Source organism: Leucoraja erinacea, chromosome 13 (assembly GCF_028641065.1).
Source record: "Leucoraja erinacea ecotype New England chromosome 13, Leri_hhj_1, whole genome shotgun sequence".
In the NCBI taxonomy this organism is placed as follows: domain Eukaryota; kingdom Metazoa; phylum Chordata; class Chondrichthyes; order Rajiformes; family Rajidae; genus Leucoraja; species Leucoraja erinaceus.
In genome coordinates this window covers 8,794,120-8,811,283 of record NC_073389.1, presented here as the reverse complement: position 1 = coordinate 8,811,283, position 17,164 = coordinate 8,794,120, and the positions used below count along the sequence as shown (strand labels likewise).

The 17,164-nt window shown below is 42.7% G+C and overlaps 1 protein-coding gene across 7 annotated transcripts in view; it reads left to right on the top strand.

Annotated features, from left to right (window-relative positions):
• frmpd4 (FERM and PDZ domain containing 4) overlaps positions 1-17,164 on the top strand; it is a 574,431-nt gene that overhangs the window by 535,395 nt on the left and 21,872 nt on the right. For 6 of the 7 annotated variants that reach the window (XM_055644402.1, XM_055644404.1, XM_055644405.1 and 3 more), the window contains 5 exons: positions 265-401; positions 6,724-6,850; positions 8,108-8,197; positions 13,590-13,775; positions 15,090-15,228. In XM_055644402.1, the coding sequence (XP_055500377.1) occupies positions 265-401; positions 6,724-6,850; positions 8,108-8,197; positions 13,590-13,775; positions 15,090-15,228 (679 nt within the window). The remainder of the gene's footprint in view (positions 1-264; positions 402-6,723; positions 6,851-8,107; positions 8,198-13,589; positions 13,776-15,089; positions 15,229-17,164) is intronic. The other variant, XM_055644403.1, reaches the window with a different exon arrangement.

Here is a 17,164-nt window from a genome sequence, read left to right as displayed (position 1 = left end):
CCTGCACTTGGTCTCATCGACATATAGGAGTCCACACCTGGTACAGCAGATACAGTAGATGAGGTTGGAGGAAGTGCAAGTGAACCGCTGCCTCACCTGAAAAGACTGTCGGGATCCCTGGACCGAGTCGAGGAGGGGAGGTATAGCGACAGGTGTTGCATCTCCTGCGGTTGCAGAGGAAGGTGCCTAGGGAGGGGGTGGTTTGGGTGGGAAGGGACGAGCTGATGGCTGGTTACACTTCTCCCTCTGCTCTTTCTCTGCCAGAGTTGCAATGATGTGGTGCAGGAGCGCTTTGGGCCTGAGCTGAAATACGACGTGGCTCTCAGACTCGCTGCTCTGCAGATGTACATCTTGACTGTCAGCACCAAGCAATCTCAGAAAGTCTCCCTTAAGTACATCGAGTAAGTAATGAAAATGCTGTTGATACTGATCCAAACGTTGGTTTGCAACATTCTGATTATGTGCTTGGAACATCAGCCAATGGGAATGATTAGGAGTAACTAATAATGGTTAAATGAAAGTGTCATTTCATTGCCTGTGTCTTATAATCAATGTCAAGGATCTAGTCATATTTTGATTGAACATTTATCCCTTCTGTTTAGACCACCTCACCTCCACTTTCAACCTTATCAATCATTAGCCCCTCAACAGCCCAGTTTTATCTTCTCCTCAAAATCCATAAACACAACTGCGCTGGCAGACACCTTGTTCCTGCTTGCTCCTGCCCCTCTGAAATAATTTCCAAGTACCTCAACTCCATCCTATCCCCCCTGGTCTAATCCCACCTGACCTATGTCCAAGATACCTTTGTCTCTATAATGACTTCCGTTTTCCAAGCCACCACTCCTTCTTCTTCACTATGGGCGTTCAGTCACTCTACATTCATCCTCCACCAGGAAGATCTCTCCGTTTCTTCCTTGACCTCAGAACCGGCCAATTTCCCTCCATGAACGCTACTCAGCCTAGAGAAGCTGGTCCTCACTCTCAACAACTTGCCCAAATTAAAGACACAACTATGGGCGCTCGCATGGGCCCTAACTATGCCTGACTCTTTGTAGGGTACGTCGACCAATCCCTGATTCAGGTGTACACTGGCCTTATCCCCAAACTATCTCTGCTATCTTTGGTGTAAACCAGCATCTTTGTCACATCTACATATATAGGAGTCCACACCTGGAACAGCAGATACCAGCACCAGTACCTTCCTACACAACAAATGTAACCTAATATTGCCTCTAATTGTTGACCAAGATTTTCACAACATCCTGATTTGGAAGTATATATTCTGGCAATCTGTGTTGATAAAATTGTAGCTGTTATATCTTGAAGTTCTCATCAGTTACTCTGCTTCAAGACAATATATTCAGTTAGTTAGGTCTGAAGAAGGGTCTCGACCCAAAACATCACCCATTCCTTCACTCCAGAGATGCTGTCTGTCCCGCTGTGTTACTCCAGCTTTTTGTGTCTATCTTCGGTTTAAACCGGCATCTGCTGTTCCTTCCCACACAAATGTATTCAATGTTCTGCCCCTTTCTGCCACCATAGTTCTACTGCTTTATGCTGCTTTGTTATTGCAGAATTAGTGCACAACACATGCATCTAACAACATGCACAAGAAATAGATTCAGATTCACATTCAGATTCAGATTCAATTTTAATTGTCATTGTCAGTGTACAGTACAGTATACAGTACAGTGTACAGTACAGAGACAACGAAATAGAAACAGGAGTAGGCTATTCAGCTCCTTGAGCTTGGCCCACCACTTCCACAAGATCCTGTCTTATCTTCCTCAGCATCTCTTGTGCCCTATTCTCATATCCCTTGATTCTCTTGAAATCCATAAATTTCTGTGTAGAACAGTCAAAGATTCGCCATTCTTTGTGTGAAGAAAATGTCCTCACTTTGAATCTGAGGAGCCTAAGCTTGTACTGGGACTGGCACCCAGTTCTACATTCGTCACCCAGGGACGCAACCTTTCTGCATCTGATGAGCCCTCTGTGTCGGGGGGATAACACTGACGTTGTCATGAAGTACATGGTAAATTTGTCTATGTGATCTTGGACAGTAACGATTTTATACTAAAATTAGCTCTCATAATTGTCACATCAGCACTGGCAAAAATACAATTAGATTATTGTTGAAACTGATGTGGATGATTCGACATAAGAATTCCAATGGGGTATGACCTTTGATGATTAGCAACAAAGTCTTCATTTAAAGTCAACCAAATAGTGCTGGAATAACTCAGCGGGTCAGGCAGCATCCCTGGAGAACATGAATAGGTGATGTTTCAGGTCGGGCCCTTCTTTAGTTTAGTATCGTTTAGAGATACGGCACAGAAAGAGGCCCTTCGGCCCACAGGCTCCGCGCTGACCAGTGATCCCCATACACTAGCCCTATCCTCCACACTGGGTACAATTTACAATTTTTACCAAAGCCAATTAACCTACAGACCGGTACGTCTTTGGAGCAGGGGAGGAAACCGGAGCACCCATCGTAAACCCACGCGGTCATGGCGAGAACGTGCAAACTCCGCACAGACAATGCATGGCAGGAAATAGGTGAATGCTGACTAGGGGGGAGTTTTGATGGGCAGATGGGAGAACAAAGACTAGTGATGAATAAAAAAGCTGTGAGAAGAAAGGATTGAAGGGTTGCGAATTAAGCCGAAGGAAAAAATATAGGGGGAGAATGGAAAAGTAGCTGTGAGTCTAGGTGGGATACAGAGGAGGGGGGAGGAGGAAAAGGGGGTGTGAGGGAGAAAGGGAGGAGGAGGGAGAATAGTTAGATGTTACATAAAATTAGAGAATTCAATGTCCATACTGCTGGGTTATAAGCTACCCAAGCGGAATATGAGGTGCTGTTCCTCCGTTTGGTGTGTGTCCACATTGTGGCAATGGAGGAGGGGAGGAGGCCCACCATGGAAAGGTCAGTATGGGGATGGGGAAGAGGGGTTAAAATGGTTAGAACCGTGAGACCTGGTAGGTCTTGTCGGACTGAGCACAAGAGCTCAGCGAGACAGCCGCCAAGTCTATACCTGGTCTCACTGACACGCTGGGTTACTCCACCAATCAGCATCTTATTTTATAAACCAGCAGACGAAGTTCTATGTTTCTACATTTCTTCATTAAAAGTTCACCATTTTGGATTTCACCATGATATTATTTCTTATTTGCAACAGAATGTAGCAGCACTTGTACAGATTTTTTCAAATTCCAATGAGAATGGTTCACAGCTAAATATATTTTTTGCTTATCATATTAGTGCAATAATAGTCAGCATTGTAGCTCCGTAGCCCTTCCCAATAGCAAATTCCAAAATTAATGTCTGGCATTCTTTAATATTGAATTATTTACACTTCAAAGGCCACACATTTCCCTCGGCTCAGTCTTTATTATGTTTACTTTTAAGCAAAATAATTCACATAGCTGAAAATATTACTGAGTGTGCAGCACAAATTACAGTTAGAAATTAAATAAGAAGAAGAGATTCAGACTCCCAACTTACTGTTTTGGTATTAACAGCTAAGAAAGACCTTGATTACTGTATGGGCATGGCAGAGGTGGACCATTATAAGACCTTGTAAAGCAAAAAATGATCAAACATCGCACAGAAACTGATGCTGGGTTACACCGAAGATAGATATACAATGCTGGAGTGACTCAGCGGGACAGGCAGCATCTCTGGAGTGAAGGAATGGGTGATGTTCCGGGTCGAGACCCTTCTTCAGAGTGTTCAGACTTCAGAAACTGATGGTGCTTAAAACTACCTCTGTGGGGGAAAAGCAAAGGCTAGAGGATGGAAACAAAATCTGACTTTCTCTGTTTGTTAATAAACCAAGTTCATCCTTACGTGTACACAGATGGGAGAGTCTTTGATAAACCAAACTGATATTTCTTGCTCAATATTACCTCGTATGAATTTTAAAGGAAGAATAGATCAAGGAATGGAATCTCCATCAGACAGTCTATACCTCAGAACTAGATAAGATGGACATCTTTGGTTATAATGGGGCTGTCCCACTTTGGAAGTTTAGAAGAGTTTAGGAGAGTTTGAAAAAAATGTCATGTTGAAGACCTCCTTCGATTATGTAGAAGACCTCCTTTGACTGATGAAGACTATCTTCGACTTGGCGACCTATTTTTACTTGCAGTCATTTTTCAACATATTCAAAAATACGCCGCTACCTAGCTGAGGCCTCGAGTACAAGGGGACTACTCTCGAGCATGAAGGAGAGTCACAAAGACCTCCTTCGACCTTGTGTCGACCATGCTGCGAGTATGAGTCGAGTGGAAGCCGCGGATTAGGTCACCCAAATGGGCCAACCCCTTAACTCATCTGAGGGAAACTGTCTGTGGACCTGCTCTGTCATTTGGAGTCTCTTTTGAAGTAGGTCACCCTTGGGCATTCACTGTGGGACAATCTTGATGAAAAAGTTTAGAGATACAGTGAGGAAACAACCCACTGAGTCCACGCCGACCAACGATCACCCATATACTAGTTTCATATTTTCCCAGTTTTGCATATTACACACTCGGGGAAATTTTACTGAAACCAATTAAGTCTTTGGAATGTGGGAGGAAACCAGAGCACCCGGAGAAAAAAAATGCGGTCACAAGGAGAACGTGCATCTGTACAGACAGCACCCCTGGTCAGGATCGAGCCTAAGTCTCTGGTGCTGTAAAGCAGCATCTCCACGGCTGTGCCACAGTGCAGCCCATCGTAATTTCTGTAATCTGTGTTCTTGCATTAAATTTACCAGCTACTAAAGGTGGAAGAAGAAATGCAGGAAAAATTGCAATTCAATGCCACAAACAACAGTGGAGACCAAGTCATTGGATATTTTTAAATTCCATTCCTTGCTCTATGCTTCCTTTAAAATGTATTCAAGGTAGAATGGAGCAAGAAATATCAGTTTGGTTTATCAAAGACTCTCGCAACTGTGTACACGTCCCCCCAAGGATGAACTTGGTTTTTTAACAAACGGGGAAAGTCAGATCCTACAGACATACACACAATTTAATTCACACAAACATCCATCACAGTGAACCCACTGTGATGGAAGGCAAAGTCTTTTCTCTCCCCTGTTCTCCATGTCTCTCCCAATGTCCAAGCCTCAGGCGGGCGATGCTAAGTCCCACGGCCATTTTAGGCCGTGCCGGGTGATTTACGGCCCCGCTCCAGGTCTAAAAGTCACAGTGTTGGAGCCCCCGGTGGGCACTAGAATGTCCCACGGCCATGAAGCCGTGCCGGGTGATGTACGTCCCCACTCCGGGTCGTTCCAACCCCGCGACACGGGCTGGATAAGTCGCGTTGCGGGAGCTCCGGGAAGCGGTCTCTCCCCCCGGGCCCTCGAGCTCCCGTTGTCCCAGTCCACCGGACATTAACAAATGTTAATGGTTTAAGATTGCATCGCCACAAGCAGCATCAGTTTCTGAAGTTCTGAACAGTCTGAAGAAGGGTCTCGACCCAAAACGTCACCCATTCCTTCTCTCCAGACATGCTGCCTGTCCCGCTGAGTTACTCCAGCATTTTATGTCTATCTTCAGTGTAAACCAGCATCTGCAGTTCCTTCCAACAAATGTAACATTGTCTCCAAACTCCTCTCCCCTTCCCTCCCCTCCCCTCTCCACTGAAACTGCCTTGCCTTTTAAGCAGTATGGCGTTGAGGTACAAGTGGGCCAATCCAATAACAGCTGATTGAACGCAGCTATTGTACCTGTGGCCGTGCTCCTCAACAGTCCATGGAGCTCTGTCCATGGAACCGGGAGTTTTGCACCAGACAGGAGTTGCCCATGGTGCTGGTCGTCAACTCCTCCTGGCCTGCCTGCCGTCAGTGGGGATCAGAGCAGCACACAAGGGAGGAGGCATCAGCACAGTACATGGATAGGAAAGGTTGCGGCAGATATGGGCAGATCACTGTAAAATAGGATTAACGTAATGGGGACATCTAGATTGGCAAGGACGAGTTGCGCTGAATAGCCTGTTTCGATGCTGTATGACTGTATGACTCTAAATGTTAATGGTCTCTCTCAAAACACATGCTGTGCTACCTGTGGAGTCTTGTTATGGTTTTTGTTCTGATTTTTTGAGTCTGTGGTGTGTTGCTCCATTTGATTGGAGTTCACTTTAACACATATCCCAGGAATGAGTAGGTTAACGTATGATGAACATTTGTTTGATAGCACAGGCCCTGCATCCACTGGAGTTCAGAAGAATGAAACGTACTGAATAGTAAAAGGCTTGCATAGAGTAGATGTGGAGAGGATGTTTCCGCTGGTGAGCACCAGAGGGTATAGCCTCAGAATTAAAGGACGGTCTTTTAGGAAGGAAGAATTGCGGAGGAATGAGGAGGAATTTCGTTAGTCAGAGGGTGGTACAACTGGAATTCTGCCATAGAAAGCTGTGGAGGCAAAGTCAATGGGTATTTTTAAGGAAGTGATAGATAGATTCTTGATTAGTACAGGCGTCAGGGGTTACGGGGAGAAGGCAGGAGAATGGAGTTAGGAGGGAGAGATAGATCAGCCATGATTGAGTTGTGGAGTAGACTTGATGGGACGAATGGCCTAATTCTGCTCCTATCACTTATGACCTTATGAACTCTGCAGTAAGCAATAACAACATTTAACATTAAACACAGTCTCAAAGGGCAGTTTGGAATGTTTTGACCTATTTTAATAAGATGAGACTTGCCCTCCCTCTAACATACAGTTCTCTTCCAGGAAAGAATGGGGCCTTGAAACTTTCCTCGCTCCCATGGTTTTACAAAGCATGAAAGAGAAGAATGTGAAGAAAGCGCTGACCCACATCCTGAAAGCAAACCAAAACCTTGTTCCTCCTGGCAAAAAGGTAACTCTGCACCAAGGGTTAAATAATTATTTACTACAGTTGAAATTTGCCTAATCTATTAACTTCTGATGCTATTATCTCAACTAATGCTCTTACAGTATGTCATGTGGTAAATATGTGCAGAGGGCATCATATATCATTAACACAACAATTATCTCTGACTTAGTCCTTCCTTACAGAAGAATATTAAATGTTGAGAGATATAGATAGGGTAGACAGTCAGAACCTCTTTACCAGGGTGGAAATGTCCAACACGAGAAGGCATAGCTCTAAGAAGGGAAATGTTTAATGGAGATATGTGGGGTAAGTCTTTTACACCTGGGGGCCTGGAACGCATTGCCAAGGGTAGTGGCGGTGGAGGCAGATACGATAGTGGTGTTTGAGAGGCTTTTAGATAGGCAGTTTCAGTTTCTGTTTAGTTGATTGTCATGTGTACGGAGGTACAGTGAAAAGGCTTTTGTTGCGTGCTGATCATGTACAGGCAGAGGAGGGCAGTTTAACGAAGCATCATGATCAACGCAAATATTGTGGGCCGAATGGCCCATTTCCATTCTGTAGTCTTCTATGTTCTCAGTGTTATATTAACAGCATGCTCTGCCTTGCATTATCTATTCCATCCTTTACTTTAGTAGATACATAAATGAGAAACCACTGCATGGTCAACCTTCCTTAAATCTAAGTACATTAATGACTGGTAGATATAATTTCTCAATAAAAAAAAATATGCAACAGGGCAATAATTGGATGCAGATCGGCACTGGAGAATTAAAATAAAATGTGTTATGTTGATTGGCAGTCGTTTGTCTCACATCATTAGAATTGTTTTCTGCCATTATTTCCAGCTCTTCGTAGGAGCATTGCAAAATGAAAATCTCTGCCAGGCCATGATATCAATATCTAAAATTGCATCAGTGAAGCACCAGATGTTTTAACCATGTTGCTAAATAGTTTCAGAGTTGGGAACTGCGTTGGTGTTCATCCTTGCTGAACACAACCTAGCGCAGCCCAGATGCAGTTTGCTGACTCTCTTCTGGATTCATCAATTGATGTGTAATAAATGTGATTTAAATCCAGTTCATTTTACCCAATTGCAATTTTGTACATTGAGCTGAATATTTTGGGTACCTGATTTGAAACAAAAGAAACATTTGGATTTAAGCAGTAGGTTTTACCCAGCCATGTGTAGGTGCTATTCAGTGGTCAAACTCATCGTCACAATATAGTGTAATGCTTTTCATATCTCCCTTTCTATTGCAGCTCTCTGCATTACAAGCGAAGGTGCACTACTTGAAGTTTCTCAGTGACTTGCGTTTGTATGGAGGCAGAGTTTTTAAAGCCATACTGGTGGTAATGTACCTTATTTTTGTCTTCTTTCCAATCATATACAAAAGCAACAGAAATATTATTAATATTCATTTAAGCTGTTTCAAAGCCTGCAATTATAATCCATCGAGGAACATACTTTAGACACACACCAAAATATCAGACATAATATGTCGACTTGAGCTGATAACTCTGTTGACAAGCTAACCTCATGAATATAGTTCCTGGTTTTGCTGTAACCTCCACTTGTGCGTGCTATTTAAATGTTCCAAGTACATCAGATCTTGATTCTGATTTAATCAGCTTAATGAGTACAACCCAAACACTTTAGGAAAACTTAGTGCTGGATAAAATTAACATGGCTGTTCAGAATCAATGCAATTTATTTGTTATGTCTATTATGTTGTAAGTTGTGATTTTGCTCTTCAACAAAGAAAGCAGCATAACTAAAAGTATATTGGTAGCACCATTATTGAGCTAATCTGTGAATGCTCATTTATTGTGTATTAGTTATTATTTACCAGTAGGACTTTTCAGAAATACAAACATTTTTGATTCCAACACAGTCTGATAGCATAAACCCCTCTTTTCCAGGTGATCAAAATAAAGTTGGTAGACAGAAATTTACTGCTGAGTTTGACAGTCTTAAGGGGCTGTCCCACTGCGGCAACCAAATTGGCGAGTTTAGAAGAATTTAGGAGAGTTTGAAAAAGTGTCATGTTGAAGACCTCCTTCGACTATGTTGAAGACTAACTTCGACTAGTTTCGACAAGCTTCGGGAAAATTGGACACCGAATAGCGGAGAGTGAAGATGACCTTCGATCTCCTTCGACTATGTTGAAGACTATCTATGACTACATTTGACTACCTTCGACTACCCTCGATTACCTTCGAATAACATGCCGACCTACTACAACCTACCTCGACTAAACCTACGAGTAAAAAAAATATCCATTTTTTTCCATGTCGACCTTTTTTTACTCACGGGCATTTTTCAGCACGTTGAAAAATACGCCACGACCTAGCTGAGGCCTCGAGTACGCGGCAATTACTCTAGAGCATGAAGGATAGTTACAAAGAGCTCCCAGGACCTCGTGTCGACCATGCTGTGCGTATGAGTCGAGGGCAAACTCTTCTAAACTCACCAATTAGGTCGCTGCAGTGGGACAGCCCCTTTACTCAGTGGAGTCATGGAGTCATAGAGTGATACAGCGTGGAAACAGGTCCTTCGGCCCAACTTGCCCACACCAGCCAGCATGTCCCAGCTACACTAGTCCCACCAGCCAGCATTTGGTCCATACCCTCCAAACCTGTCCTTTCCATGTACCTGTCTAACTGTTTCTTAATCATTAGGATAGTCCCAGCCTCAACTACCTCCTCTGGCAGCTTGTTCCATACACCCACCACCCTTTGTGTGAAAAAGTTGCCCCTCAGATTCTTATTAAATCTTTTCCCCTTCACTTTTAAACCTATGCCCTTGAGTCCTCGATTCACCTTCTCTGGGCAAGAGTCTGTGCATCTACCCAATATATTCCTCTCATGATCTTATACACCTCTATAATGTCACCCTTCATCTTCCTGCGCTCCAAAGAATGGAGTCCCAGCCTACTCAACCTCTGCCTATAGTTCAGACCCTCTAGTCCTGGAGTTACATATTACATTTGTTGAACATTGTACATTTGGAGGTACAGCTTGGTTATGGCATGTTACTAATGTGGAGTAAAACTTGGTGCGTATAAATTGTGACACTGCATTCCGCTTTCTCTGCTGTCAGTCCTCATCTTATTAAATACCATTCATTTCCATTTGGAGAAAATGAGCATAGGAGGCTGAACCCACTTTGGTAGGATTCCTGATGTCATTCACCAGCTACAAAGGCTGTTCAGTAAAAAAGGGGCTGCTTTCTTATTTCAAAGCCACGAAGCCACCTTACCACTAAGCATTAGGCAAATAATGAAATGAGGGCAAGGTTGAAGTGAACCTTGCTAATAGTTAAGGGACTTCCTCTGTGTGGATATCTGGGAAGATGAGAAGAATTCATCAAAAATTCAAAATGTGGATAAATATAGTATTTTCATAGACCTTTTGGAGATCCAAATCCAATCCTGTTGTGTCTATTTTCCAGTGTACTCATGAACTGAATATACATTCATCAGGATCTACTGTGTAGGAAAGAACTGCCGATGTTGGTTTACACTGAAGGCAGACACAAAATGCTTGAGTAACGCAGCGGGACAGGCAGCATCTCTGGATGGAAGGAGTGGGTGACATTTTGGGTCGAGACCCTTCTTCAGGGTGAGAGTCAGGGAAGAGGGAGAAACAGAGATAAGGAAGTCTAAGGTGTGAACAAGAGAAATCAAATCATCCCCTTTGATGTCTCATGTTCACACCTTACACTTCCTCATCAGGATCTACAGGTACTGCAGCCTTCGTGCAGTACATTGCAAAAAGTAGAACTACTTATATTGATACAGCAATTTTACCAGAGTAACATCCCCAATGTAATTCATGGAAGTATTATCAAATAAAATATGGCAGAATATTTGAACAGTAAGGTCTTGTAAGAGGGTGAAAATCTTTGTGTGCACCAACAGGCTTATGGGTCGTTCTTCAGAGGTCAGTTTCTTGATTTTGAGGGCAGAGAAGTATTGAATGAGAAAAGATCAGATCACCAAACTACTTCAAAAAATCCTGTAGGGGATTTTTCCCATTTTGACACCAAACAAATGACTCAGCACGTGAAGTGGTACTGCATACACTTAGCTACCATCACATCCATTATTTAGGCAAAATTGTCAACTATTTATTTTAACAGGATTACAACCACATTAAGAAAATAATGATCAGGAGACCTTTATGTGACATGGTGCCACAATCCTTATCGTTTGTCGGCACAGGCCTGTACTCGCTAGAGTTTAGAATAATGAGAGGAACCTCGTTGAAATGTACAGACTAGTGAAAGGCTTGGATAGACTGGATGTGGAGAGGATGTTTCCACTAGTGGGAGAGTCTAGGATTAGAGGTCATAGCCTCAGAATTAAAGGATGTTCTTTTAGGAAAGAGATGAGGTGAAATTCTGTGAAATTCTTTGCCACAGAAGGCTGTGGAGGCAAAGTCAGTGGATATATTTAGGCAGAGATAGATAGATTCTTGATAGGTACGGGTGTCAGAGGTTATGGGGAGAAGGCAGGAGAATGGAGTTAGGAGGGAGGATTGGATCAGCCATGATTGAATGGTGGAGTAGACTTAATTGGTGAATGGCTTAATTCTGCTCCTATCTCTAATGATCTAATGATTTTATCAATATTGATCCCCTTTGCCAATTATAAGGGTTAACCACTCAGATAAAGTACACAGAAGGAAATATTAGCAGAAGCTCACCTCCAAAAGTAATCGAAACTAAACGCCAGAAAACGAATGAAGCTCACAGTCCACATTGTTCAACAATACGAACATGTCAACATATGAAATGGGAGCAGGAATAGGCAAGTAGGCCTCTTGAGCCAGGTCTGCCATTCAGTACAATTATAACTTCTGATTATAACTTCAACTCTATACTCCCACCAATCTGAAGTAATCTTTCACCTGACAAGCTATCTAATTCTGCCTTTAAAATATTCAGACTCCACTTTGGCCACTCTCCGGGAGACTCGTGATCTTCAAAGAAAAGAGAATTGTCTTCTCCGTCTTAAATGGATGACCCATTATTTTTAATCAGCATCCCCTAGTCTCGATTCATCATCCAGTTCATTCCTCATGCACCATCATTGTGTTTCGGACAGGGAGGCATCAGCTCTTGCATGGAGAAAAACAATTATCTTCACTTGCTTTATCTTTGAATCTCCCAATCCTATTTTTACGAGCGATTTATGGGTTTTACTCTGTAAGTGCCTGAAGAAGTGCACACTAGATAAAGTGAGAACATCTAAATCTGTATTTCAAGAGAGAAATTGTTCGAACAACCGTACAGGAATATATTGATTCCCTTGTATTCTATTTCTTTCTATTCCTGCATCATGTTGTATACTTTACTGTTTAGTTAGAGTATAATTAGTAGCCCCCCCCCTCGGTCATGACTGACCATGGGTGATGCATCCTGGTCGGATGCAAGCCTGGGCAATGTCACATGGAGGACAGACAGGCTGTTGCCCCTGCAGGATAGGCTGCAGCACGTTCCCCCCTCTCCACGTCGCTGATCGATCCAAAGCAACAGCAGGACCGTTACAGTTTGGCACCAGCGCCGTTGCAGGAGCTGCCAGAACGAGGTTGTAGACAACGGCGAACTGCCTTAGGGGCTCGGACTCCGGATTCTCTTGAGGTTTACACCTGGAGCCTTTTCCATGACTGGATATGGCCACAAGGCAGTGGAGGTTTTAAATCAGAGTTTTCCCTCTCCTAGATGGACTGCCTTCCCAGGCTGACGAGCCCCATCTGCCCGAGACTCGTGGGGGCGGGAGCGTCTACCTTCCCGTGCAGGTCTATAGCACCTGCCCACTGCTCACCAATGGGCAGGTGCTATAACACAGAGAATAACACACATTAAGAAAATCAATAGATGTTATTTTGGTGCAAAGAAAAACTACTGGCAGACACATAATAATATGTACTAACCAGTGAGTTTAAACAAGTCATCCACTCTCTCAGCTCAGTCCATGTTTATCACACAATCCCTGCAATTTGGAGAACCAATTCGCTGAAATAACCATATAACCATATAACAATTACAGCACGGAAACAGGCCATCTCGACCCTTCTAGTCCGTGCCGAACACATAATCTCCCCTAGTCCCATATCCCTTCGCTCAGACCATAACCTTCCATTCCCTTCCCGTCCATATAACTATCCAATTTATTTTTAAATGATAAAAACGAACCTGCCTCCACCACCTTCACTGGAAGCTCATTCCACACAGCCACCACTCTCTGAGTAAAGAAGTTCCCCCTCATGTTACCCCTAAACTTCAGTCCCTTAATTCTCAAGTCATCTCCCCTTGTTTGAATCTTCCCTACTCTCAGTGGGAAAAGCTTTTCCACGTCAACTCTGACTATCCCTCTCATCATTTTAAAAACCTCTATCAAGTCCCCCCTTAACCTTCTGCGCTCCAAAGAATAAAGCCCTAACTTGTTCAACGTTTCTCTGTAACTTAGTTGCTGAAACCCAGGCAACATTCTAGTAAATCTCCTCTGTACTCTCTCTATTTTGTTGACAAATGTATTAGCAGTGATCAGTACATAACATTTCAGCTAAGTCGTATGTTTTGTTTTATTTTGTTGAAGAAGTAAATTAAAGTGTGGTTCAGAATGTAGTATAATTTATTTTCTAATATAAAACCTTTTGGAGTATTATTAAATTGTAAATGAAGTGGTTGTAAAGTAGAAATGTGTGACCTCATTTTGTCTTCATTCATTGTGAAAAGCAGCACGGAGAGAAGCACTCTGAAGTCACTTTGTTAGTGGGACCAAGATATGGAATAAGCCATGTAATCAATGCAAAAACACACCTGGTGGCCCTGCTGGCTGACTTCAGCCATGTGAACAAGATCGAGATGTTCTCAGAAGAGGAAAACAATGTGAGGGTTGAACTGAATGTGCTGGATGTCAAGGTAAGAAAATGGCATTAATTTGGAAGTTCATATGTTCAAGGAGCAGAATTAGGCCATTCGGCCCATCAAGTCCACTCCGTCGTCCTATCGTGGCTGATCTATCTTTCCCTCTCAACCCCATTCTCCTGCATTCTCCACATAATCCCTGACACCTGTACTAATCAAAAATCTATCTACCTGCCTTAAAAATATCCATTGACTTGGCCTCCACAGCCTTCTGTGACAATGAATTCCACAGATTCGCCACCCTCTGACTAAAGAAATTCCTCCTCATCTCCTTTCAAAAAGAACATCCTTTTATTCTGAGGCTATGACCTCTGGTCCTAGACTCTCCCACCAGTGGAAACCATCCACTCCACTCCTTCCAAGCCTTTCACTATTTGGTAGGTTTCAATGAGGTCCCCCCTCATTCTTCGAAACTGCAGTGAGTAAAGGACCAGTGCGGTCAAACGCTCAACATATGTTAGGGTGGTGGAGGTGGGGAATCAAACCGAGCAGGTCACTGAGGCTGGTGAGACTTAGAAAGGAAGAGGTTGAAGAGGATGCAATGGGAGGAACGTTGACCTGCAGAGAGAAAATGAAAATAAGTCAACGGATTATATTCCCCACCACAAATGAACTCCCAAAATTCCAATGCCATCTCTCACGACTCTCAGACTAGTTAATAGTTTCTTAAATTGAGGCAACATAAAAGGTAGGTGCAGAACGAGGCCATCGAGTCTGCTTAATCGCTCATGGTTGATTTATCTTTCCCTCACAAACCCCATTCTCCTGCCTTCTCCCTATAACCTATGATGCCCTTCCTTATCAAGAACCCTGCCTTAAAGAATCAATCACTAAAAGATGCCACGTACCATCCCTTGACAAAAAAGCATGACCACAGAACCGAAACATTTGAAAGCCATTTGAAGTTAAATAACTACAATCATTAATGAATTTAACTTGCAAATCTCCTTCTTGTACTCTGAGTGTTGGTATTGCTTTTCAATGTCCTGGATCACCTTACATAAGTTTTTGTTTCACAAGTTTATTTACTCACTTTGAACAGTTTTAATTTCAGGCGGTTCCACATGCTCTGGACAAACGTACCAAGTACGAATGTCGATCTTATCAACAACATTGCTGTGATCGACAGATAAAAGTCCTCAGCACGATATTGCTTTTTAAGTGTAAAATTCATTAGCGGTGACAATTACTGTAAAGTGGAACAACGCCTTTTGTGATTACTAAAGGATGAATCGCTGGTTTAACAAACTGAAATGTAATTTCCGTACAGCCATGCCAGATTCTCAAAGTGCAAACTTTTCTTTTCAGCCCATTATTTTATTAATGGAGTCAACGGATGCGATGAACCTTGCCTGTTTGACAGCTGGATATTACAGGTTGTTAGTGGACTCTCGGCGCTCCATATTTAATATGGCTCATGGCAAATGCACCGCAAATCATGCACCAGGTATTAGATGTCATTCATTGTTCTTTATCTCTCTACATCTCATCGTATATATCTCTCATTTCCCTTATCCCTAACCAGTCTGAAGAAGGGTCTCGACCCGAAACGTCACCCATTCCCTCACTCCATAGATGTTCCCTGTCCCACTGAGTTAAGCCCCTATCCCACTTTCCCGAGTTACTCACGAACTCTCCCGAGTTTTCCCCTTGATTCAAACTCGGAGAATTACGGTAATAACCAGCCGTAGGTGCTCGGGGCTATTTTGTTTTCCTCGTGGACATTTTTCAACATGCTGAAAAAATGTCCCGACTTACCTGATGCCCCGAGAACGTACGGCTGGCATAACGAGCCGCTACGAAATATCTACCGACTCGCCACGGACTCCTGCGGACATTCTCAGAGTTTGATTCAAGGGGAAAACTCGGGAGAATTCGTGAGCAACTCGAGAACGTGGGACAGGGGCTTTACCCCAGCTTTTTATGTCTATTTTTGAAATAAACATATGACTTTTCTGGACATATTACTTCAAAAGCGTTTGTCTTTATCTCCAAGTGCCCGAGTGTCAGTATACTCAGAACGTGCAATTATTTTAGTTATGCCGGGGAGGGTAGAATTGGAAGTTTACATGAGAAACTTATACCACCATTTCCTGTATAAGGAGATAAAACCATTTATTTCTTGTGGAAGATGGACACAAAATGCTGGTGTAACTCAGCAGAACAGGCAGCATCACTGGAGAGAAGGAATGGGTGATGTTTCATACAGAGAGAACCTTCAGATTTCAGACTTTAGACTTCTCAACCCGAAATGTCACCCATTCCTTCTCTCCAGAGATGCTGCATGCCCGCTGAGTTACTCCAGCATTTTGTGTCTATCTTTGGTTTAAACCAGCATCTGCGGTTTCTTCCTGCACAATTTATTTCATGGACTGTTGTTGGTGCAAGCAGTGAATGAGTTCAAGGTTATTTGTGATGACCTTATTATTGTTTGAGGGGAGGAAATGATTTGTGGCACCTACATCTGTCTGATCAGGTCTTGTCCAGAAACTCATTCCTCATGGGTAGTCTGAACATGCTGTATGACAGTATCGAAGATAGACACGAAATGCTGGAGCAACTCAGCGGGACAGGCAGCATCTCTGGATTGAAGGAACGGGTGACGTTTTGGGTCAAGACCTTTCTTCAGACATTATCATTGTTCGTGCCACGTCTCCACTCACTCTGCGATTCCGCTGGAGTAAGCAGAATGAATTTTGGAGCAGACATCAATAAGACGATACAGATAGCACGATTAGTTCAACCAACCAATGACCAGTTAACCAAACTTGAACAAATGTAAAGCAAAGATGGATTCAACTGAAGCTCAGAGCTTCATCTCCCTTCAGTGTAGTCATCAATCTCTATTCAATCATTTAAATTAATGTTCAATCTGTACTCCATCACTAGTATATTCTCCTGATCCTGAATGCTCTGCACTTTACAGCTGCATAAGCACTCAATTTACGATGCTCTTGCGTATACGTCCAAATTCCAAATTAGCGTCTAGTGTACACTTAAATTATATAAGCGGCACCTCCGTTAGAGTTTTTTTTGTTTGTTTTTTTTGTTTATTTTATTAGAAGTTAATACAGTACAAAACAGTACAGTGGAACCTAATTGTAGATGCCAACTATGTCATACCGTAATCCATTCTATGTACAACCTCTACTTTTATGTTTTGAGAAGGGAAGTAAGACAAGAAAAAGAAAACAATAGAAAGGGGAAAAATAGGAAAAATAGATGGTAGAGAATAGAAAAACGTGAAGTGTGTGTATAAAAAAAAAGAAAAAGTAGAAATAGGAGAGAAGGCCCCTTAAAAGAGAAATTTTCAAATCTTTATTCGGAGATGTAGATCTATCCACGGCATGAACTGAAATCAGCAATCTTTACGGTTACGCTGC